This window comes from Protopterus annectens, chromosome 2.part1, assembly GCF_019279795.1.
Source record: "Protopterus annectens isolate FY-2018-M chromosome 2.part1, PAN1.0, whole genome shotgun sequence".
Classification (NCBI taxonomy): domain Eukaryota; kingdom Metazoa; phylum Chordata; order Ceratodontiformes; family Protopteridae; genus Protopterus; species Protopterus annectens.
Window position 1 is genome coordinate 686,874,348 of NC_056729.1, and position 24,021 is coordinate 686,898,368.

General features: G+C 39.2%; 1 protein-coding gene across 1 annotated transcript in view; it reads right to left on the minus strand.

Annotated features, from left to right (window-relative positions):
* The window catches only part of DCHS2 (dachsous cadherin-related 2), a 1,158,653-nt gene that overhangs the window by 396,812 nt on the left and 737,820 nt on the right, over positions 1 to 24,021 (minus strand). Inside the window, exons 11-12 of the mRNA XM_044062423.1 lie at positions 16,170 to 16,304; positions 15,059 to 15,268 (exon numbers count right to left, since the gene is read on the minus strand). Coding sequence (XP_043918358.1) covers positions 15,059 to 15,268; positions 16,170 to 16,304 — 345 coding nt within the window. The remainder of the gene's footprint in view (positions 1 to 15,058; positions 15,269 to 16,169; positions 16,305 to 24,021) is intronic.

The following is a 24,021-nucleotide window of genomic DNA, read 5'->3' on the forward strand; positions in this document are numbered from 1 at the left end:
GTTATAGATGCAAATGTTGATCCACAAGTGTTGATGGAGCTCTGCACTGAGGCTGAGATGCAGCTGCATTGTGTCTATGTGTACCTACAGAGAGCATATGACATGCTGCCTGGAGAGTAGTTGTGGTATTGTATGTGGAGGTCAGGGGTGCCAGAGGAGTCTGTCAGACACAACAGGATATGTAGGAGGCTAGTGTGACAGCAGTGATTTCTGGTGTTGACATGACAGGTGGATTTAAGGTGGAGGTGAGAGTACATCAGGGGTCAGCTGTGTGTCCTTTCACATTTGCAGTGGTGAGGGACAGATTGACAGACAGGATCAGACAGGGGCCCCTGTTGACTGTGCAGTTTGCAGATGACATTGTGGTCTGTAGAGAGATTAGGGGACAGGATGGGGAGACCCAGGGGAGGTGGGGTTATGTTGTAGAGTGGGGAGGAATGATGGTCAGCAGGACTAAGTAAGAATACATGTGTGTGAATGGGGTGGGAGATAGAGGAATGGTGACAATGCAGGGCATACAGTTTGGAAAGTGGATAGGTCTAACTATTTGGGAACACCAGTTCAGAGTCATGGGTAGTGTGGGGGAGAGGTGTACGAGAGAGTACAGGCAGGCTGTGTGTGGTGAGGAGGAGAGTCAGGAGTTATTTGTGACAGACAAGTACCATTAAGAGTGATATGTAAAGTCTACAGGAGGGTAGTGTGACTGGCTACATTATATTGGTTGCAGACAGTGGGACTGTACAGACAGGCAGGATTCAGGGCTGGACACTGCAGAGTGTGGGATGTTCACATTTGCACTGTGTGTGATGGGGGGGTAGGATAAGACCTACACCAGCTACTTTCTCAGTTTGTAACAACAATATCTCCATCCTGGACCTGTGTTTAGGCCTCTGTCCACGAGTATGTCAAACTTTGTCCATAAATCATGCAGTCAGACGCACAGAGATATGGTATATCATTACTTAGTGACATAATTCATAATATCATCCAAGTTAGTTATCAGACTGCCAGACATTTTATGTGTAAGAGGCCTTATATATGAAGAAAAGGCCTGAACATTCTTTGGGAGTGTGTACAGATCTTTGTATTTCTGGCTATTATTGACAGACTGTCAGGATTGTGTAGCAGTGTATTGTGAATATGTTACTTCTTGGCGGGGCGGGGGGGGTAGATGAAAATGTTATGTTTCCTTTTCTATCTGCCTTTGCATGCAGATCCAGTTCCTGTGCTCCATCAAGTATTACATTTTTGTAGGATAAGACTGTGACATGCCCCATAACACAGTCAGGCAACATACTACACCATGTATTGGGTCATTATATGCAGGGATAGTGTGTGAGTATCAAACATACTGACAGTTTGGTTCACACACTCCTTATACTGTATGCACTTTCACACTGGTGTCTGTTTCTCAGTGCTGTTACATCCCTGGAGTGCCTGGTATATTTGAAATTACATGTGTATTCCCCCATAGCAAGATTGCTTTTTTGTTGTGCCAGTCTGCCTGTAGCTTGGATAATGCTTGGTGACATGGCTAGCAGCTCAGTGTATTTTCCCTAATCTGATGTTATGTCCAGATATTTGGCAGATGTGTAGTGTTGCCTGGCCCATATAAGTGTTGTGTATGTCTGACACATCAGATGTGAAAATTTACTTGACTAACTCCTGCGAAGTCACTGGGTTTTGGACTTGTGCCATTCCACTCAACAGATGTTAGAACAGACAGGAGGGTGTTACTGCAGAACATGTGTCAACTCATCTACACTAGTATGTCAAATATGTCCACATTTTCATGACTCCCCTCCTTTGCCAGGCTTGGTTATGCTTTCTTGCACGAAGCTGTTCTGAGCATACCTGTCACCAGCCAGATTGTTCCAGACTGTCCACGTTTATTGCCCATATTTCTGGTCTGTTGAACAGTATCATTTTATTCCTTCCTGTGGTGAATCACTGTGATCATGTGGGGATGTCTGTCAGTATATGAGGACATACATTACAGTTTTATAACTGACATCCTTCTGAACATGTATGCTGACACACACCCTGTTCCTGTAGCGACATTCTACATTTATACCTGCAGGATGTACATTGTGTCCATAGTGTTGGTCCATTGCCCCCCCATTTTGCAGCCTTTGTCCAGATCTTTTGCACTTAGGGGTGGGGAGGTATGGTGCTCTTGGTATAACTGCAGTACATGTTATGCACACACATATTATATATATATATATATATATCTCGTGTGTGTGTGTGTGTATATATATATATATATATATATATATATATATATATATATATATATATATCCACACACACACACACACACACATATATATATATATATGTGTGTGTGTATGTGTGCGTGTATAAATGCATATATATCTATATCTTTATATGTATATATATATATATATATATATATATGTATGTATGTCTATATATATATATATATATATATATATATATATATATATATATAGATATGTAGATATCTCTGTATATAGATATGTAGATATCTCTGTATATAGATATGTAGATATATATGTGTGTGTGTGTGTATGTACCTAGATATATATATATATATATATATATATATATATGTATATATTATGTTAATATATATTTATCCTTGTATATATAAATGTATATATATATATATATACACACACACACACACACACACACACACACACACACACACACACACACACCTATTGATATATCAGTGTATTTCTTGTTTGATATCTACACATTATATTATTTTATGATATGTATGTACATATTCTATATGTGCAATTTCATATGTACAGCTACATATATCTGATGTATACACTTTTCATATGCATCTATCACCATACACATCTATATTTGTATATTTATATATTATAAACATGCTGGTTCCACAATGTTTGTTCCATAGTATTCTATACCTGTATTGAAAGATATATTTAAAAAAAATTCAATAGTGTAGCTCTGATGGAGTAGTGTTATATTGCTCTGATTATAGTGTACAGGATCCTGGGTTCAAGTCTGGGCAGAGCTGATTATGTTGTTGCTGGGCAGAACAAGGGCTGTTGGATACAGAGTGATTAAGGCACTTTTAAGCAATTGTAAGCGGGTTTGCACGGTGGTAAGCAATGCTAACTTCCGTTTAAATATGCTTGCAGACAGTTAGCCTTAAAAGTGCTTAATCTGTGTAGACATTGCTTAGTGCCATGCAAACAGGCTTAATCCCACTTACTACTGCTTAAAAGTGCTTACTCCCGCTTATCCTCATGCTAATTTCTTTAAAATAAAAGAAAAAAGGGGTGATGGGAAATTGGTGAAAAAGGGGTCACAAAGAGGGAAAGACAATAGGGAAAGTAGCTAGGGATGTGCAGGACGGGTGTAAGGAAGGTCCATAGCTTTCCATTTCTTCTACAGCAACAGCTGTATATATATATATATATATATATATATATATATATATATATATATATATATATACTGAATTTGGAGGTAGATTTGGACACTCAAACCCCTGAGACAGGGGTGAGGACAACAATAATGTGTTGTTAAACCAATTAGACCAGATTACATGTGCCCAGTAGACACAAGTGCAAAATGGACAGCTATGTATGGGGCAAAATTTTTTGTTGGGAACAGATTGCCTTTTTTTTAAGGTGATACTGGGATGTTGGGGAAGGATATTAGGTATATTTGGGGAGGTAGGTTGGGTAGGAAGACAGACAAGACAAACATGACAGCATACAGGGGTGGTATATGACACATGGGGGGTAAACACCTTGGACAGGGAGGGGTGTTTGGAAATCGGAAGCCCATGAGCCCCAAATGGAAACAGTGTGACTGAGGTCCCCACCCATGAGCAGTCACCACTGCACATTCACGGCCCCAAAGGTGGCTGTGCTGGGGGCTGAGCAGAAGGGACAGGCTGACCCTTTAATTGTACCACATGGCCCTCAAGCTAGCGTAGCAGATCTCTAAACTCCTTTCAGAGCTTGCCACTCACCAAACCCCGGACCTCGCTTTGGGTGACAGGATCCTGTCTGCGACCACTTCCGAGGACGAGGAGATCCCACGGTGGGTACAAGATGTGCTGGGGCCCGGTGCCACGGCCAGATGAGGTGAGAGAGGTGGGTCCGCTGAGACAGGCCTTTCCAAACATGCTATGGTGTTACAGTTTTAGAACATATGTGGGTTAGTAATAGTTAACACAATCCAGGATTAGTTATAACAGCAGGCATAGGTATTCCCATTAACCCAAAAACAACAGATTTGGGACAGTTGCATTGCAAACAGAACACATGCATATATGGAACCACAGTGGCCATTACAACAGCATGCAGGTTACATTAATAGCAACAGGTCACCAATTATAGTATTTTAACATGGAACATTAATAGAAACACATTTCAATATTTGTTGAACAATACGAAGTATGTCCCAACAGTAGGTTTGGTGTAAACATACCCACTGATTTGTGTGTTTAGATTATTGTTGCAGATATGGTGGGGGGATGTCAATTAACAACTTGTATATCCTTGCAGTACTCACAACTTTAATTATCACTGCTCTGATCATTACTGTAGAGGTATTATTACAACACCTTATGGCCTTGGTTTGGGCAGTGATATGTTTGTACACAAGTGCATACTTCAACTGTCTTATAACTAAATTCTACTTCTCTTACCTGGTAGACCTGTGGAGGGAATGTTTGTTAACACCACCTGACTGTTTCTACACATATTCCCAGATTCCTAGTTAAAATTATGCACATACCTCTCAATCTCTTAATGCACAACATGTGGACAAAGCTTGACAACATGGGGGTACAAATACGGACATATTTGGAATATTGCTCTTATAAACATTTAGACAGTTGCTAGGGTAACAGGATTCTTTTAATATACATTTTCTGAAGGATTTGAAGTCTGACACTCAAATGTATGTCATTATTTGGTGACTACAATCCTGAGATCATCCCAGTAATTTGCCAGGAAAAAAGAGGAACAGGCCAAAAATATGAGCCAAATATCTGGACATTCTGGGAAAATCTGTACTGTTGAGAGGTATGATTAAGCATTCAGCTTACTACCACTCCCAGGATTCGTACCATGGCGGTGTGTGCTAAAAATACAACAATTTGCGTTTCATCAGTGTGAGCTATTTAAAAACTGCTATCTGTTCCTTCAGTGTTTTCTAAGTCTCTCTTGGCTGTACAATCTGACCTTGTACTTACAACAGTCTTATACAGACATTCCTAGACATATTTTTTTTTATGTAGCACAGTGTGGGTAACAGTGGTTAACACAACATTACTATTCAGAGAATGCAACACTAAATGCCATACAATACCAGAGTAAACACAACCAGTCCAGGATTTAGAACTTTATTGCTAGGCAGTTACAGTTTTATTTAAATGTCACTTATATGGGACTATTACTGTCATATTGTCTGGTTCATTCAGTACAACCCATACACAGTTTTTATACTGCCAGGTGGCTTTCTACTACTTTATATTTATTTGGTATGACTACTACAAGTAGGATTGTTACTCACCAGCCTCGCGACACAGCCTTTGCAACCTACTGGCATGGACTTCCTGATTCACAGCCTGCTCAGCTGCAGCTGTAAAGGGAATAGAGAAATATTTAGGCATACCTATCCATCACATACACAGGCTGGACTTTGGTAAACAGTTACTGATATGAATACTTACACACTGCTGGGACATCATCCCTCTGCCTTGCTTCTTGGACTCACTCGTGCAAGAGCTCCCTCTTCCTCCGCTTCAAGTCAGCATAGTGGTGCTGGACCTGCTCACCAGTCAGAGGGATACCAGTGGCACTGGTGAGATCACAGTAAAGACAGTCCCAGGCTTCCTCTTTATATTGGAGCCCTGGCACTGGCCCTGCAGCAGTCTCTCATCATTTTTTTTTACCAGGAGTCCTACCATGACCTTGGACTCCTGTATGCCCCAGTGCTGTGCCCGGAAGCACATGCTCTCACCAATACCTGCCATACTGCCTACAGTGGGAAGCTGCAACCAGTTATGAGCTGTAGTCCCACCTATAGGATTTAAATATTGTCAATTTCCCACCCTTTATCGTGATTGGATGGTTTTGAATATGCTGAGCTAAGCTAGGCTACGGGCAAACCTGCTTAGCTAAGGTTTGCAGTGCTTAAAGGGGCAGGTTTAGCACTGCTTACCAATGGGCAAATCCACTTAGCTGAGCTACTCATTGCTTAGCATTAATATTTACACAATGCTTACATCTGGTAAGCAGAGCTGTGCACTGCTTAGCATTGCTTATGTTTTTATTTTACAGACTGTCTACTGTATGGGATTGATTCATCATTCATTACATATTATAAATTTGTTTACTGTCCTTGACATCCCCCAATGTGCTTTCATTACATTTATTCATGTGTGACTACACTGTATGGGACACTTGTGTTTATATGGAGGTTTCACAACTTTATTAAACTGACACCTCACATATGGACCTACTACAGTACTCTGGTTAACAAATATATGTTATTTAGTAGCTAATTATAAATAAAAAATGTTTATGTAATGTTTTCACATGTAAAATGCAAATTGGTTATAGTGGGGATCGAACTGGGAAGGGCTGCTTGCAAAGTGTACACTCTAACCACTACTCTATTACAGTACTATTATGTTGGCTGTCTCTTGCTATTTAACTTATTGTGCTGTTTAAGCTGGACTAAGCGTAACTAAGAAGCAGGCACACCTGCGTAGCTACACTTAAACTTTGCTGCATGTAGAAAAAAAATTATTGTTGTGTTTTATTATTTGTACCCTTCAGAATATCCCTGCTAATGCTAACCTGTTATTCTATCAACTTTCTGCTTTGTGGGACGATTGTCTCTTATGGCTTTGTCCACATTCCTTACTCTGACAGTTGGGAGGTGTGTGCTATGTGCTTATGCTACATCTGTTATTCTTTCGACTTTTGCCTTGCTAGTTGCTAGGGATGATTGTCCCTTATGGCTTTGATCAGATTTCTTACCCTGATGGCTTGAGGCTATTACGAGCGTTCTCGCTCATTTTAAATTGCTGAACATCAATTCTGGTGTGCAGGAGGCATGTGTATTGTGAGAGCACTGCTCTCAGACACATACCATGCACTCGTACACAGAACCGTGTCCATTTAACAGCACGCCTTCATGAATATGCACGGCACGCTGCCATGCTGTACGGGAATGGTCCCTTCCATGCAGGAATAAGCTATTCCTGCACAGAAGTTTGCTGAATCCAGGGGTAAGTGTTTGACAGCAGAGGGATTAACTAAAGTGACAGCTACTGGATCAGGTTTGGGAAGAATGTATAAGAGCATACAAGACTGAGAAATTTTATACATCCTATCTGCCTTTTTAGGGGCAGCTGGCTGACTGTCAGGAAAATTGCTAGCAGTAACACACACATCTTCCAGAGCTGAAAGAACTGGAAGAATGTATGCAGATTCAGGAAATTCATTCTGAATCAGCTTGTAGTATTTTCTGAGTTACAGAGAACCCTCAGTGTACTCCCACTGAACAATGGCACATTCTAGAAATAGTCTCAGAGAAGGAGAACTCCCAACGGGGAAAATCAGAAACTGATCTTTCCTCAGAATCTGAATCAAAAGTCTGAGGAATAAACCCTGTATCTGTTCTTTCACCCTCCTGTCTAGAGTCACAATCTTGAATCTCTTCAGGAAAGGAGGTACCTCACTTTCTTTTACCAGAAACTACTGCATAAGTAGGATTAATAGTCTGAATTAAACCCTGAGCCAGATCCAGTAAAATACTCCTGTCTAAGGAAATTTGAAGAGTAGATACATGTTTAGTTTTCTGCTTCCTTTTGAGAGGGAAAATGGGACAAACAGTGTTATTAATGGCAGCAGCAGTTTCCCCAGGGATGGACACAACATTCTGACAAAACAGGGAAGTCTTCCCTGCTCCATCTCCCGGGACCAACAAGACTGTCTCTCCCTTCTCCTAAGGGGACCCCAAAATCCACAGAGGATATGGCTACCCCTGATCCATAGTGGTTGTAGGTTCTACACCAGAGGGATCTGGGGTAAAAGATGAGTGGTCTTAAGTGTAACTAATGGCCACAGCAGAGTCACCCACCTACAGCTGAGCCAAATTGCTAGCCTGTTGTGGTGGCAAACGCTGCTTGATTAACTATTTTTTCAAAGCCCCCTCAAGAGAAATTATCTGCCCAGCAATGGGATAGCAGAAGCTGATCATTGATCCTTGAAAGCCTTAGAGGAGCATACTCTGGTGGCACTAAAAACTCTAAAGGGCTTGGCACCCAAATTTGTCTTGTAGTCAGCTTAGGTCAAGCTGCAAGACAGTCGGGCATCTGGAAGGATCTCTGAAGCTTTTGAAGCTGGCTGGCTGTTACATCCTTGGCAGGATATAACACATATAGCTAAGGCTACTGCAGCAGTGGTTGAAATAATGAACATCAATTAAATTTACTTGTAAGAAATAGACACCTGTACATAAGGCTGTAGGAAAACAACAGTGACTGAATATATCACAAACAATTGCTAATATAATAATAATATGTCCATTAACCAACACTTTCAGTAACAACACATGAACTACCATCCATGTAACTATTCAACACTTGAAGACATTGTTTATGAAGCAATACACCCCACATTGTTAGATATGCTGTAATGAAAGTTAAGAAATAAATGTGGTACTTTTTGGTTGTTCTTCTTGAAAGCCATATTTTTATCTTCAGATAAGTGGATTTCTTCAAAAAATGTAAAGAAACAGAAAAATAGTGTATTAACTTAAATGATCACACTTGATAGGGCTGTGAAGCCCAGTAATGTTTAATGTAGAACCTCCTTATGCATGTTCTACTCTGAAGACACATGGCATGGAACCTTAGTCCTTGACCATTAGCAGCAATGACCTTTCAGCAAAGATCTTTTATCAGTTTCTAAAACATAGAAATATACAAAAGTTTCATTGAAGAGAAACAAAAACAAAAAACATTGTGCTTTTAGCTCCAGCAGGCTACCCCCACCCCCAAACAAATAGCAACATGATGGAAAACATAACAATGCAATTTCCCACCTCTTAACCCAAAACATAGAAACCATACAAAAACATATAATGAAAAATGAAATTAAGTCAGTAAAAGTGAGATTTTTTTAAACATAAGACAGTCTATAAAGATGACTTATTTTAGAAAATTAAAAGCCTTTAATTCTGCTTCTTTGGAGGACTGAAAACTAAGAGAAGTGTCCTTATATTTTAATCAAAGAGATGCAGAAAACACAATTCTCACATGAATCCCTTCAGAGAACAATGTGGAAAAACCACAAATATAGTGGCAAGTTTAGAGATCTCCTAGAACAACCTCAGTTGATCTGGATTTGATACAGGAATGGTTAAAGAGAGATGTGATTAAACCAAAGGATGAAAAGGTGATAATGGCAGCCCAGGATAGTGGACCATGTACAAGTTGGTTTACAAAGTCCATTGAACATGTGGGAGAAACAGACAAATGTAGGTTTTGTAAAAAAGAATTGGAAACAGTTGCTCACCTTGTTTCTGGCTTTCACAGTAAGTCAGTAACAATTGCCGTACTGAATGCAACAAACACAGGGCCGGATTAAGGTGGGTGCTATTGATGCTGCAGCATTAGGCCCATACCTGAAATAGGCCCAGATGAAAACAGACGAGAATTTTCCAGAAGCTGGATAGTTTTCCTTTGCTATATTAACCTCAAAATAATTCTTAGAATGAAATTTGGAGTCCAACTTTCGGACGCCTATACACAGCATTACTTATTATACAGTTACTATTATTCTTTGCACTGTGATGCAACTATAACATCGTTGTGTTTATTGTTAACCAAAGATTTCAAGTTAATGCTATCAATTTTATGTTAAACAGTTTACTTTGTGATATCTTTCGTACTGTTTTGCGCACGTTTGCTATGGCGTCTCAACTCAGTGGATGGGATAAAGGGAAAAAGAAAAGGAAAGAAGCAGCAGAACAAGAACAACTTTTGGCGAAAATTCCAAAATTGAGTTCATACTTCGGAGTACGAGCATCTTCGTCTCAATCATCTGCGTCATATGCGATTGTGAGTTCGAGTACTCCTGAAGACCAGGCCAAGCAAGATGAACCTGTGGAGGCAAAAGAGAATAAAGAGTGGGAAAGTTCAGTGGAGAGAGAAGAGGTGAAAGCTGATGCTATTGCTGAAGCACTAGCACCGACGGTGGAGGCTTTCACCAATGATTTGGGACAGTGGGGTGAAATTGACGCTGACACTCGAGAATATTGGGCCAAGAAAGGTCCAAAAGACTGCCAACACACTGAATCAAAGTTTGAAGAGAGTGCCAGACGATACCCAGGTGAGTTGTTCCAAAGTCGATGCACAAAGACCTTCTTCGTGGGTACGCATCTGCTCAATGGCAAAATATCCTGTAGACAATGGTTGTGCTACTTGCCTTCGACAGGGAAGGTGTTCTGCTTTGCATGCAAGTTGTTCGGCGGCAGTGCTGCTGAAGCAACCAAGTTCGTTTCTGGCGGTTTTGATAACTGGAGAAAAGGCGAATCCAGAATAAAAATGCATGAAAGCAGCGATGGTCATCGCGAGGCTATGTTGTCCTTTGCGAGCCGACAGAGGGAGGTCGGTTGTGTTGACTACCTAGCCGCCAAACAGGTCGAGGAAGAGCAGTGTTACTGGTGCCAGATTCTGAAGCGGCTCATCGACATTCTGATATTCCTAGCTGAGCGTGGTCTTGCTATACTGGGCGCGGATGAGATCATAGGTTCCACTCATAATGGTAACTACCCTGGCATCATTGAGCTGTTGGCGGAGTATGATACTCAGCTGGCTAGCCATATTAGAAAGTATGCGAACAGCAGGAAAGGTCACATTTACTATTTGTCATCCACAGTTTGCAAGGAACTGGTGAAGCTCATGGGACAAAAGGTGTAGGACACCATCCTGAAAGAAGCCAAGGAGGTGAAGTATTTCTCTGTCTCGATTGACTCGACACCTGATGTATCACACCTCGATCAGCTAACGATTGTTATCCGGTACATTCTGCAGTTGGGCCCAGTTGAACAGTTCCTGACATTCATGCTTATGATGATGAGACACACGGCGGAGCGGATGGCTAGCATACTTCTGAACTTTCTGAAGGAAAAAGGCTTGGATATTGCTAACTGCAGAGGTCAGTAGTATGACAATGCATCAAACATGTCAGGACAGTACAATGGTGTCCAGGCAATTGTGAAGCGTGAATGTAAATACGCCACTTTTATTCCATGCTGCAACCACAGCCTAAACCTGGTAGGAGATCAGGCTGTTGAAAGCTGTGGTGGCTGTACCAGGTTTTTCGATTTTGTCAATGGACTAAATGTATTCCTGTCTGACTCAACATATTGCTGGCAGTGACTAAAGAATCGCTGCACGCTGACGCTCAAGGGTTTGCCTGGAACCCGATGGTGTAAATGTGCAGATGCTGTCAAAGCGCTGGTAGAAGGGTGGAAGAGCATTCAGGAAGTCCTGGATGAGCTTGCAGCAGATAAGGAGCAGACGGCAGATACGAGAAATCAGGCCGAGGGATTTTCACGCAGGATGGACAAACTTGAGACAGCAGTTATGGCAACTGCCTGGAACGATATCCTTGGCCATCTCAATAGTACAAGCATTAGCCTCCAAGATCCTACAGTCAGCCTGAATACAGCAACTGGCTTGATGGCATCACTGGTCGACACAGTTCAGTTTGGATGGGACAGATTTGATGTGTATGAGAAGATGGCGACCGAAAAGGTTCAACATGGTGAATACAAGGCTGAGCAGCGTCGAGGCCGTAAGCGAAAGCGAATGCCTGATGAAGGAGCTGCAAATGAAGCAAACCTCAGCCCAAGGGAAACGTTCAAAACTCAGAAGTATCTGGACATGATCGACAAGTCTGTTAGCTGAACTGGAAAAGTGGATGAAGGCGTATGACGATATTTGTAAAACATTCGGATTTCTCCCTGAGCTAACGTCATTGAGCATTGAGCAGATCGAGGACAAAGCTAAGAATCTTGTTTCCTCGTATCCAGATGACTTGGAAGACACACCGGTGGCTGAGCTGATACAGTTTGCTACATTTATGCGCACTCAGAAACCGGTGACTGTGAACGAATCAGCAGAGCTTATCATGTACAAGCTTTTGTCATCGTTGAATCTTTCTCAGAGATTTCCAAATGTCGAGATTGGGTTGCACATCTATCTGTGCATAATGGTGTCCAATGCCTCCGGCGAGAGGAGCTTCTCAAAGTTGGGAATAGTTAAAGGAGAGCTGCGGTCCTCAATAGGGCAGGAAAGGCTTAGCATGCTGGCGCTTATGAGCATTGAGCATGAGCTGCTGCTCAGGCTTGACTTCACTGACACGATCGAATAATTTGCGCTTGCTAAGGCTTGACAAACAGCAATATAAGTAAGCAGCACTAGCGCAGTAGTAAGAGTGGCAATATGCCTAGGTAGGCTAGGTTAAATTGATCTGGTTTAGCCTTTTCTGCATTAAGTGCACTTTTCAGACAATTGCTATTGAATGTTGATGTTACATAGCTTGATGTTAATCTCGAGTTGTTACGATAATACGTCAACACATCGTTATTATCATTCATGTTCAATAAAGGCTGGCTGGTTGCGTCGCAAGCAATTAAGGCTGCTTGGTCGGACTGAGTGCGCATGTACGGTGAGTGTCGAATGCACATGCACCAATGCCGAGAAAAAAGAGGCCCTTTTTGCACTACAGCATCAGTCCCAATTTGGTCTTAATCCGGCCTTGAACAAACATTGTTTGGTATCCCAATGTCCACGATTCCTTACTAAATGAAGATTGTACTATCATGATCCACACTCTAAATCCACATTTCTTTTTTTCAGTACAGCCTTAACTGAAGACACATAGAGCCTGTTTATGTGGTATTTAGCAAGCATATCTTGTTACAGTGCTAGAAAATTCTTGGATGAACTAACTGAATTGCAGATTCATAGAATGAACATTTAGTACAGAAATACCCAGTAATAAATTTTACAGAGACACCATAGCTTGACTATGACTGCCCATCTTTACTAGCTAGTCTGGTCTTTGATGAGATGTTGGCATAATGGTTAAGGTACTTATCTTACAAGCACAAGGTACAGGGTTTGATTCTCCCATGGGGTAATTGTCTAGGGTTTAAATGGCCTACAAGGGTAGTTAGCCTAGTACTAATCTGTGAACATTAGTAGTAAAACTGTCACAGTAAGTGCCAATAAGTAGCACATTACATAGTGTAAGTATCAGTTTGTACAATCTTGCCACATGGGGAAACATATGCTGACTTGGAGGGAACATGGACAAAATTTTTGGCTAGGCTTAAAAAGGCCTCCGGACCAATAGCCTAGTATCATCCTATGGACTTAAGAGATTTTGAAATTTTGCAGACAGCTATAAATTTAAAAGGAGATATGCTATGTTTGCATTTGTGATTTTAATTTATATGTTAACTAAGTAAGCCCACTAGACATATACAAACTTATGTTCTGTAGCAATTGAGGAGCCATTTTTAAGTACAAATTCTATTCTTTTCCATTTAACATTAAAATGCTTCTTCAGGAAAATCTTTTGTCATTAGCCAGCTGGATCAGGTCTAAAAAGACATCATTTAACACCCCCCACCAAAAAATGCTGTTTGGTTCTCCACAAAAGTTTAAATCCTGTTAATTTGACTTCATCATCCTTGACAATTATAATAGTCTCCTAAAAATTACTTCTTCATTTAAATACTTAGGGCTGTAGTTTAATCAACATTTTCAGTTGCACGTCCACAATATTAAAACCAACATTCAGTTAACTTTGTTATGGGCTTGGAAAATCTCACACTTTCTATCTCCTTCATGAAGTGAAGCCATAAAAAAGGCATTTTGATGGTAAACTATAATGCAGAGTTCCTTTAAGTTCTTCTGCCTCAAAGAAAAAACATATGATAGCTACTAAAAGTTGTCACTTCATCTTAACTTGCTGTCAAAACTGAGCATCATTGCCATGCTCAGAGGAAAGCTAAATGGTTATCTGCCAGCAAAGACCACAGCTACTTTTTGGGCCCTATTGTTCAAATTCTTAAATCTAAACTCCTTCACATATCTTGCAGGTCAATGCATAATCAGAGAAAAGATATACAATCTTAGGTCTCAATCAAGTGAAGCTCTTTAACTCCAAACAACCCTGTCCTCAAAAAACTGCAGTGATCAGAGCTTCTCCATTCTAGGCCCAAATATGGCAATCTATGCATCTTACTACAACAGACAGTACTTCCCTTCTTGAATTAATGAAAAGTTGCAATCTCTTTTAAGAGTCTGAATGTCTTTGTTTGACTGAAGTCACTTTAATTTGTTTGGTGTTCTTCTTGTCTTTAACTTTGCTGCAATTTAAGCTTTTTAAAACTTCTTCTAGAATCATATGTACCTGTATGCCTTACATAATTGTTCATGTTTTCTTATCCCATATTCCTATCTTTCTCTTCACTCTCTTCCTCCTTACATTAATTCCTTTCTCCCTTTAATTCTTCTCCTTTCCTCCATCTTTCCTTTTCATTCTTATGCACTTATCCCAACTTTAATGCAGTTTGCTTTCTTCATTACACACCTCATCTTATTCTCAGTAGTGAAAAGCTATTATCTAGTTATGGTTGGGGAATTTCATCATCTTTGCCAGGTTATATGCACTCTGTTATGCTGTTTACATATTGTTCTTGTATGTTTTTGCTTTTCTTTAAGCAGGCCGAGCCTGTCATTGATCCTTTTGAATCAGTGTTCTACCCAGGTTAATTAATCTAAAGAAAGAACGAACAAAAGAAATTCCTATCCCAGGACCTTGTTAAACTATTTCTCATAGTTCATTTAACTGATAATGACATTCATATATAGCCTATGTGTTTATTGTTGATACCTTGTTTAGTTCTTATTTTCTAAGTTGAGATTCGTTGAATTTTACTTCAGTTTAATCCAAGTCACACTGCAACAGTGACTTACCAGTGATATGACATCGAACAGTTCCATTCTCTGCAGTGTCCTTATCTATGGCCTGCACAGTGTAAACAATCCCTGGCTCCTGATTCTCTTGCAGCTGCAGCTGATGAATGGGCAGTATAAATTCCGGAGCATTGTCATTTTCATCCAGTATACTGCAGGTCACTGTAGCTGTGCTGGACAGAGCAGGAAAACCACCATCCTTTACCATCACTGTTACATAAGACAAATCAGTTAGTTCATAGAAACCAACACATTTTTAGCTGTTGTTCTTTGACAGGTGTTATGTATAATGTTTTATTCTCAACATTTCACTCCCCCTATCAGCACTCTTAGGATGTCTAGTACAAATATGCACCAACAACTCATTCTCTATGATCATCAGCATACTGCAGTTAACAGTATTAACTGATGATTTTTTTTTTGTTTGTTTCTTGAAAGCAGTCATGAAATAACATAAGTGTGCATAACTGGATACTGCATACCATCTACAAAATACTATCACATCCTTATATATGGAATGCTTTGGGTGCACTAATTTTCAAACATTGTCAATAGTTTAATCACTCATATTTAGAGCTGCTGAGATACATATACAACATTAACATTGTTGGCACAACATTGCCTTGAAGAGATTACATCATGCTCATGTCTAACCTTTTTCTTCTTCTTCTGCCTTGTGCAGCTCACAACTGGAAGGCATATCACAGTTTGGGTAATTCTTCCCTCTACGTTGTTGTACTACAGGTATCTGGCCATCAGCACTGCAGCTAAAACATATGACTTCTGCTGCACAGGTTTCACAATCTGATTGTACTGTGCAGGTCAGGCCTTGTTTTTTACAGCACAAAATTGTCAGAGTAATACAAGGATAAAAGAATGAACCATCCCGCCACAAGTAGAAAAAAATTAATGTGATATGTAAAGCGGAGGGTAATAATTATGCACACACGCACGTACATAGATAGACTCATTTTTATCAGCACTTACATTATTCCTCCTAATTGTATAAAATATTTCATGGTTACAAAATTAAAGCCTGGAATTTAAAGATAAGGTTCCTCCTCCCCATCATTTCTCATGCAAGCATCACAAACATCGAACAGTACGTCACCCTTAAGAATAAAGCGTTCCTGCAGTTCTCTGTCCAGCATAGCTGTGGTGGTGATTTCTCCTGTTTCGGCATTCACATGGAAGAATTCATATCCCAGTCCTGGTAAAATCTGGTATGACAGCACAGAATTCATACCTAAAATAAAATTAATAAAATCCATATTTAATGAATACACAACAGCATCAAACTGTCACCTGGCTCTAGTTTTCAAAGCAAAATATTCAGAAAAAAGCAAATACAATGCAGTATAACTTACATTGTCACCTACTTGTGATCCCATCCTAAATGTCACATATAGAACATGTTCTGAAGATCAGAAAGGGTAAATGTAGGGCAAAGTGATCCCAAATTACACTGCATTACTCTAACTTTCTTTTCAGTGGTTAAAGAAGAAGTGAGGTAATTGAGCAATGAATAATTAAATAAAACACAATTCAGTGAATATGTTTGATCAAACTGGATGACCTCTAAAACCGCATATAGAAATACATTCTCAATGTGCTATTACTTATGTTTAGTTGCAATGGTAAGGGGGGGTTCTCTTCTTGTATAAGAAACTTTTTGATCAAACACAGTTCACAGAACACTGGTTTACCTGCTTATAATGATCTCCAGAGGACCAGTAAAACTTGATTATATATTAGTGTTATTTATACTGTCAGTGATATAAAGCTGAGTAAACCCCTTCAGGCATTGTCCAAGGAGCCATATATTAGAAGTTAATCAGGATTGGTCTACTGATGCATACATGAATGGCATCAATAAATCATTTAGGAATTAAACAATAAGTGTTCTTATTTTATTTTTATTTGATTCCTTTTTTTTACTGGGAAGGTTTGACTGGGATACATTTGCCCATTTTCACCAGATGTCCAGGGAGAAAATAAATAAGAGATAGTAGCTGTACAATATAACTAAGTTTAATCAAATTCTAAAGAAAGAAAATTACTAATGACATTCATTACAATGGAATAAATAGGAAATATCTTAGAAGGATATAAAGTACAGTAAGTTCTAAGTAGCGAGTGATGCACATTGCAGAACATCAGTGGAGCAGGAAATTATCAGTATAAATCTAGTAATATTACCAAATAGCACAGAATATCAAATATAGGAGTTAAAATTAAAAGATCTCTTGGTAATTATAAAAGAAAAAAAGTAGAAGAGTTTCCCTAGTGCCAGGGCCAAATTTCCCTTAGTCAATATAAATACCACCTTGGGTCTTCCTTGAAAAGAGGCCACTAACCATATTAGACTAAACCCAGTCAACAAAGGATAGACAGACAGAAAGATAGATGGATAGACAGATCGATACACAGACTGACAGACAGACAGATTGATTAATAGACAGGCAGACATAGACAGGCAGACAAATATATAAATAGATACATAAATGGATAGATAAACATAGATCGATGGATAGATAGATTGACAGATAGATATAGTGAGATAGATAGATAGATAGATAGATAGATAGATAGTTAGATAGATAGATAGATAGATAGATAGATAGATAGATAGATAGATAGATAGATAGGTATACACAGACAGACTGATAGATAAAAGTCATGTGACATGCATCTATATTCATACTGACATTTTAGCTAATAGTAACACAATGCTATAGACTTTTCTCATAGGAAGAGTGTAATAAATTCACTTTAGTAAGTCATAAAAAGCCAAATGGGAAGAAATGGCTTAATAAGCGAAAAGAGGACGTCTTGAGAATTTCAATGTTTTATCCTGGATATTTAAGAACAGTTACAGATTCTAGTGTGATACAGAGATAGTCTGAGGATGGTTTTAAAAGCAAGGGTGTTGCTTGTTTGTCTTGTGGTAAAGGGAATCGTGTTCCATACTTTAGCTCTAATTACTGAGTATAAAAAATCTTTATTTGAGTTGTTGGATTTTGTGATTCTATTAGGTGTTTGAGCCTTTGATCAAAGGTTCCTTTTGGGAATTGTAACATTTTATATAGTGATGTCTAGGGTATTTGAGAAATGGTATAGTATTTTATGTCCTCATGAGCTGTGCAAATGATATCTGGTTTGGTAGTTCTAGCCACCTAGGCTTTCCTGCGGACTACAGTGATGGATTCAGGTTGGAAGGTTAGATGCACACTTACTCATTTTATTATAGGACTGATCAAGCTTGTTCAATAGTACAGTTTGAAGATTTGTGAAAAGTGAAGATGCATACAGCAGGCTTGGAAATAAAAAGGATGTTGTCGTTACTTTCCTGCTGTGGCCAGTGAGATATGGCATAACTTTGTAAGGTAGCCCTAAATTTGAGGTGGGTGTTTTATATAACATTTCTGTGTCGGTCAAATTTAACCTTGTCATCCATGATGACACCAAGAGACTTGGAATATGTGACTTGTTCTGTTTTGTTATTGTTCAATGAGACTATATTTAATGCAGTTCTAGTTGGTGGAAGGTTACTAGAAGTAAATGTGATGATTTTTTTTTTTTGTGATGCAGGAGTTGTTGAGATCATTCTAAATACGTCTCAGTAGAGGAGGGGAAAAATCTTGGCCGATTGTTTGTAAAACAAGAGTAGAATCATGAGCATACAGTATGATTGTTGCATGCTTGGCTGCCTTGTGTATATTATTTCTGAATAGATTATATATGAGTGGTTCTAATATTGACCCCTACTATTTGCACTGGCGGGTTAGTAGAGTAGAAATCCTGCCATTTGACAGACTGTGTACGGTTGTTGAAGTAACTAGAGAACCATTCAGAGATAGTGCTACTTAATAGTAGCTGTGAGAGCTTGTTGAGGGTAAGAAAGTGAGATACAATATAAAACCATTTCAACAGGCCCAGCGATACACTGGAGAGTGGATTATACATATTTCTATTTTGGCTGACTGTGTTGAGAAAAAGTAGTAGAGCAGTTTCAGTGCTGTGATGGTACCAGAAAATGTGTTATGAGGGGGAATGAAAATGTTTGTTTAGCCAAATACATTTAAGACTTGATGATGGATACATTGTACTTGTATTTTAGAAGACTGGAGGGAGTATTTTGATAGGGTGACAGTTTAAAAGTTCAGTGGTGGTACCTCTTTTATGCAATGTTATAATGTAAGAGGTTTTCCATATTGGAATGCACAATTCATGTAAGGATCTGTTGATTAGTATAGAGACAAGGCAGCATATTGCATCTGCTCCTAACTTCAGATATCCTTCAGGAACATTTCGGGCTGGTAATGTAGTGGATTTTAGGCTGTGCAAGTATTAATTTATTGCTGTAATTAGAACTTGTTCAAATAAGATATTTGTATAGTTAGTGCTGCACGTTAACGTGAGATGTAATTATAAAGCATTCATTCAACTTGCAAGTCGTGGTGGCAGCATCAGCTAAGCATCAGAGGAAGGAGCTGAGAAACAGCATTCCTCATTTAGCTAGAAATGTTTGGAGACATCTCTATTTAGCTGGGGTGCTTGTTTCACTTGCTTGCTGTACCCTGCCTGAATATTGCCGATCCCTGTCTGCATTTTACTTTGACTTAAAGTTTTTCATTTAGGGTTTGTTTACTTCTATTTTTATCTTTTTTTCTTGTATTACATATGTTTTCTTTTAAATTTTCTGTTGTTCTGGAGTTTTAAGAGGTCTTGGCTAGGTTCAGTTAAAAAAAACTTAGCAAACAATTCCTTTGCAAACAGTGAATAACATCAGCTAATTAGTGGTAGGAGCTGTGAAATAGCATTCCTCTTTTATCTAGAAATATTTGGAAGCATCTCTATTTAGCTGGAGTGCTTGGTTGGCTTGCTTGCTGTACTCTGCTTGAATATTGCTGATCTCTGACTGCATTTTATTTTTAATTGAAGTTTATCATTTAAGGTTTGGCTACTTCATTTTTTTCTCTTGTATTACATTTGTTTTGTTTTAAGTTTTCTTTTCTGTTGGAGTTTTAAGGGGTCTTGGCTGGGGAGAGTTAGAACAGTTATCAAATAATTCATTTCCAAACAGTGATTAACATCAGCTAATTAGTGCCAGGAGCTGAGAAATAGCATTCCTCATTTTGCTAGAAATATTTGGAGGCATCTCAATTTAGCTGGACTGCTTGTTTGGCTTGCTTGCTATACTCTACCTGAATATTGTTAATCTCTGTCTGCATTTTATTTTCAACTGAAGTTTTTCATTTAAAGTTTGGTTACTTCTATTTTTTTTATCTTTTTTTTGTATTACATTTCTTTTGTTTAAAGTTTTCAGTTCTGTTGGAGTTTTAAGAGGTCTTGGCTAGGGTCAATTAGAAAAGTTAGCAAAGAATTATTTGTAAACAGTGAATAACATCAGCTAATTATTGGGAGGAGCTGACAAATAGCATTCCTCATTTAGCTAAAAATATTTGGCTGCATCTCTATTTAGCTGAGGTGCTTGTTTGGCTTGCTTGCTGTACACGGCCTGAATAGTGTTGATCTCTGTCAGCATTTTATTTTGAATTTAAGTTTTTCATTTAAGGTTTTGTTACTTTTATTTTTTTATCCGTTTCTTCCATTACATATTTTTGTTTTAAATTTTCTGTTTTGTTGGAGTTTTAGAATGTTTTGCTTAGGGTCAGAAAAGTTAGCAAAAAATTCCTTTGCAAACAGTGAATAACATCAGCTAATTAGTGGGAGGAGCTGAGAAATAGCATTCCTCATTTAGCTAGAAATATTTGGAAGCATCTCTGTTTAGTTGGAGTGCTTGTTTGATTGGCTTGCTGTACTCAGCCTAAATATTGCTGATCTCTGTCTGCATTTTATTTTTCCATCCCACCCACCCAACTGCTATATTGTTAATCTTGTTGGCTTTTCAGTTGCCCATCCCTACTATAAATCTGATTATGAAAACTCCTCCCAGTCCCATCTCATCAGCTCATTCTATGGAGTACTAAGAGATCAGTTGGAAAGGCCCACCCACTTAGTTTCTTAACCATGAATTATCTTCTGTTTCTTCCCTTCCCACTTAACAAAAAAAAAAACTTTATTCAGCTGGTCTTACTGTATTTCTTTTCTTCCTACTTTATTACTTTATTTTGCTTTTGCTGGTTGTTCTTAAAAGTGTCCAGTTGCATTTATTCTGCAACATTTATTACTGCTTTTAGTAGCCTGATTAAATTATAACTGTTATTTTCCCCCATAATCTTTATTATTTTTTTTAGTTAAATTGCAGCTGTTATTCTAAGCTTCTTAGTTTTGGTTTAAGCAATTGGGCTTCAGGCCAATTATATTACATTAGAAGATTTGTGGTTTACACTACTGTGCAGGAGAAGTAGCTAACATCCTTCTGAGTTGGGAATTGCTAGTTGAAAGCTTATTGTGCCTGTTATTCTAAACGTGTCTTAGTTCTGGTTTAAGTGCTTGGGCTTCAGGTCAGTTATTTTACGTTAAGAAGGTTTATGGTCTACACTCTTGTGGGAAGACAGGGTAGACTCTGCCCGTCTTAGCTGGGAATTGCTGGTTGAGGGCTTATTGGGACTGTTATTCTGAAAGTGTCTTAGTTCTAGTTTAAGCACTTTGGCTGCAAACCAGTTATTTTACATTAGGAAAGTTTGTGGTCTAGACTCTTGTGGCAGGAGAGTATAGTCTACACCCTTCTAAGCTGGGAATTGCTGGTGAAGGCTTATTGTGACTTTTATTCTGAAAGTGTCTTAGTTCAAGTTTAAGCACCTGGGCTCCAAACAAGCTATTTTACATTAGGAAAGTTTGTGTTCTAGACTCTTCTGGCAGTACAGTGTAGCCTATACCCTTCTAAGCTGGGAATTGCTGATGAAGGCTTATTGTGCCTGTGAGTCTAAGTGGCTTTGTTCTGGTTTAAACACATGGGTTCAAGACCAGTTATTTCAGACTAGGAATGTTTGTGTTCTACATTCTTGTGGGAGTATTCTACTGAATTGCTGCTTTATTTAAACCATTTTTTTTGTTTTGCTGTTGTGACTGTGATTTTCTGCACTTTGAATTTCTAGTACTTCTGCATTTTATAGCATATGTTAGATTCAGACTTGCAACATCTAGACTGTTTAGTATCATTTGAGCACTAAAAATGGCCATCTTACATTAAGAAGGCCCCCCCAGCACCCTTGTGGCAGAAGTATGCAACCAAGGACTCATCTGCATTGGGGATTGCTGGAATAAGCCTCAGTCTTGGGCTTTCCCTTTGGTTACTTTGTTTAATATTGTTTAATTTTGCTTGTATTTAAGCATTGTGTTTGCACTGCTTTGTGCTCAGTTTACCAGAGCTGCTCAGGGATTGCATTACTGCCCTTTGAGCAACTCAGTTGTGCATTGTGAAGCACTGATGCAGTTTTCTACCCCTAGCCCTCCATAAAATACTCACTTTTTATTAGTCTTACAGCAAAACCTAGTCCATTTAGTCCACTCCCCACTAGTTACTACAGTATATACCTGCCATGACGGATGTACAGTTTCCCACCATTTCTTCAGCCAGCCTGGTTGACATGGGCATCCTGAGAAGCAATTGCCTTATGTATACTGACAACCAGTTACTCCTAAACAAACAAATACATCTGAGAGATGTATCTATACTATGAATATGGAATCAGTTCTCTCACATAACAACAAACCAGATATCAAACAGGTTGTCAGCACACACACTTCACATCTTGCACATAACAAGCTCACACCACATAAACCCACATATGCAGAAGTACTCACTAGATTCCTACCTAAAGATCGGAGACCTCCCAAGCGCAAACCTACTGCGCACACTGCAGACTCAACAGACTCCACTACACATAATAATACACAAAACAGTGTCTCAGCCAATAAGCCCTCAAGACAAAACACCTCAAAACCAAATGTCTTGACATAGCCAACTCCATAGTGAGACACACAGATGTCCCCCTCACCAGGATGGACAAGGAGAAGGTCTCAGACAGTTGCATGTCAGGTGCCAGGATCTGTCAGATCATGCACACACTCAAGTCTCACTACAAGTACCATTATGATTCTATCATAGTCCATGTTGGTGTGAATGACTTAAGATGTACCTCACTGGACTATATAAAAAGACACATGACTGAGCTCTCAGATTATGTATCCCAAGCAGGTATGTCCCTAACCCTAAGCAGAATTCTACCTTCACCCAGGGTGATACCTCAATATAAACAAAAAATGATTGACTTCAACAATTGGCTTAGCTTTTGGTGGCAATCCAGAGGGATCCAGTATCTGTCAGCCTGGGAAAATATGGTCAACAAATCATGCTGCTTTCCCAGAGGTGGCCTTCACCTGTCACCTCTTGGCTTTTGGTACTGGTAAAGGTAATTGTCTTCCCCATAGTGCCTTTTTTAGACAATGTCATAACAACAAAATTCCTGATGTAATAAACCCAAGGTTGTGTGGCTTAATGCTTGGTTATTTCTCCTTACCTTGGAAGATGACAATGCCTGTGCAGTCACAGAGATGTGCTTTAAGGCCGCAGAGAGCACCCTGGCCATGATAGACTACAATGCCTTCCACACGTTCAGACCTCAAAACGAGTGTGAAAGAACCAAAGACAGAGGTATATCCATCTTCATTAAAGACAAATACACCTCAAGACTGGCCAAACAGTATGACTCCATACAGCTACTCCAAGTCCAACTAATTATAGGTAAAACCCCCTTCCATATCACTGTTAGCTATAAGTCCCTACCATGAACCATGAGAACCACTCTGCCTACCTGGACCTACTTGAGTCACTCACTATACAGCCAAACACCTTGGTCATGGGTGATTTCAACTATCCTTCCATTGATTGGGAGTCATATATAAGCACAAACATGCTCACTCTAAGGTTCCTGGACTCTGTTAACACAAATGCTCTGGAACAGATAGTCTGCACCCCACAAGGGTTCAAATGC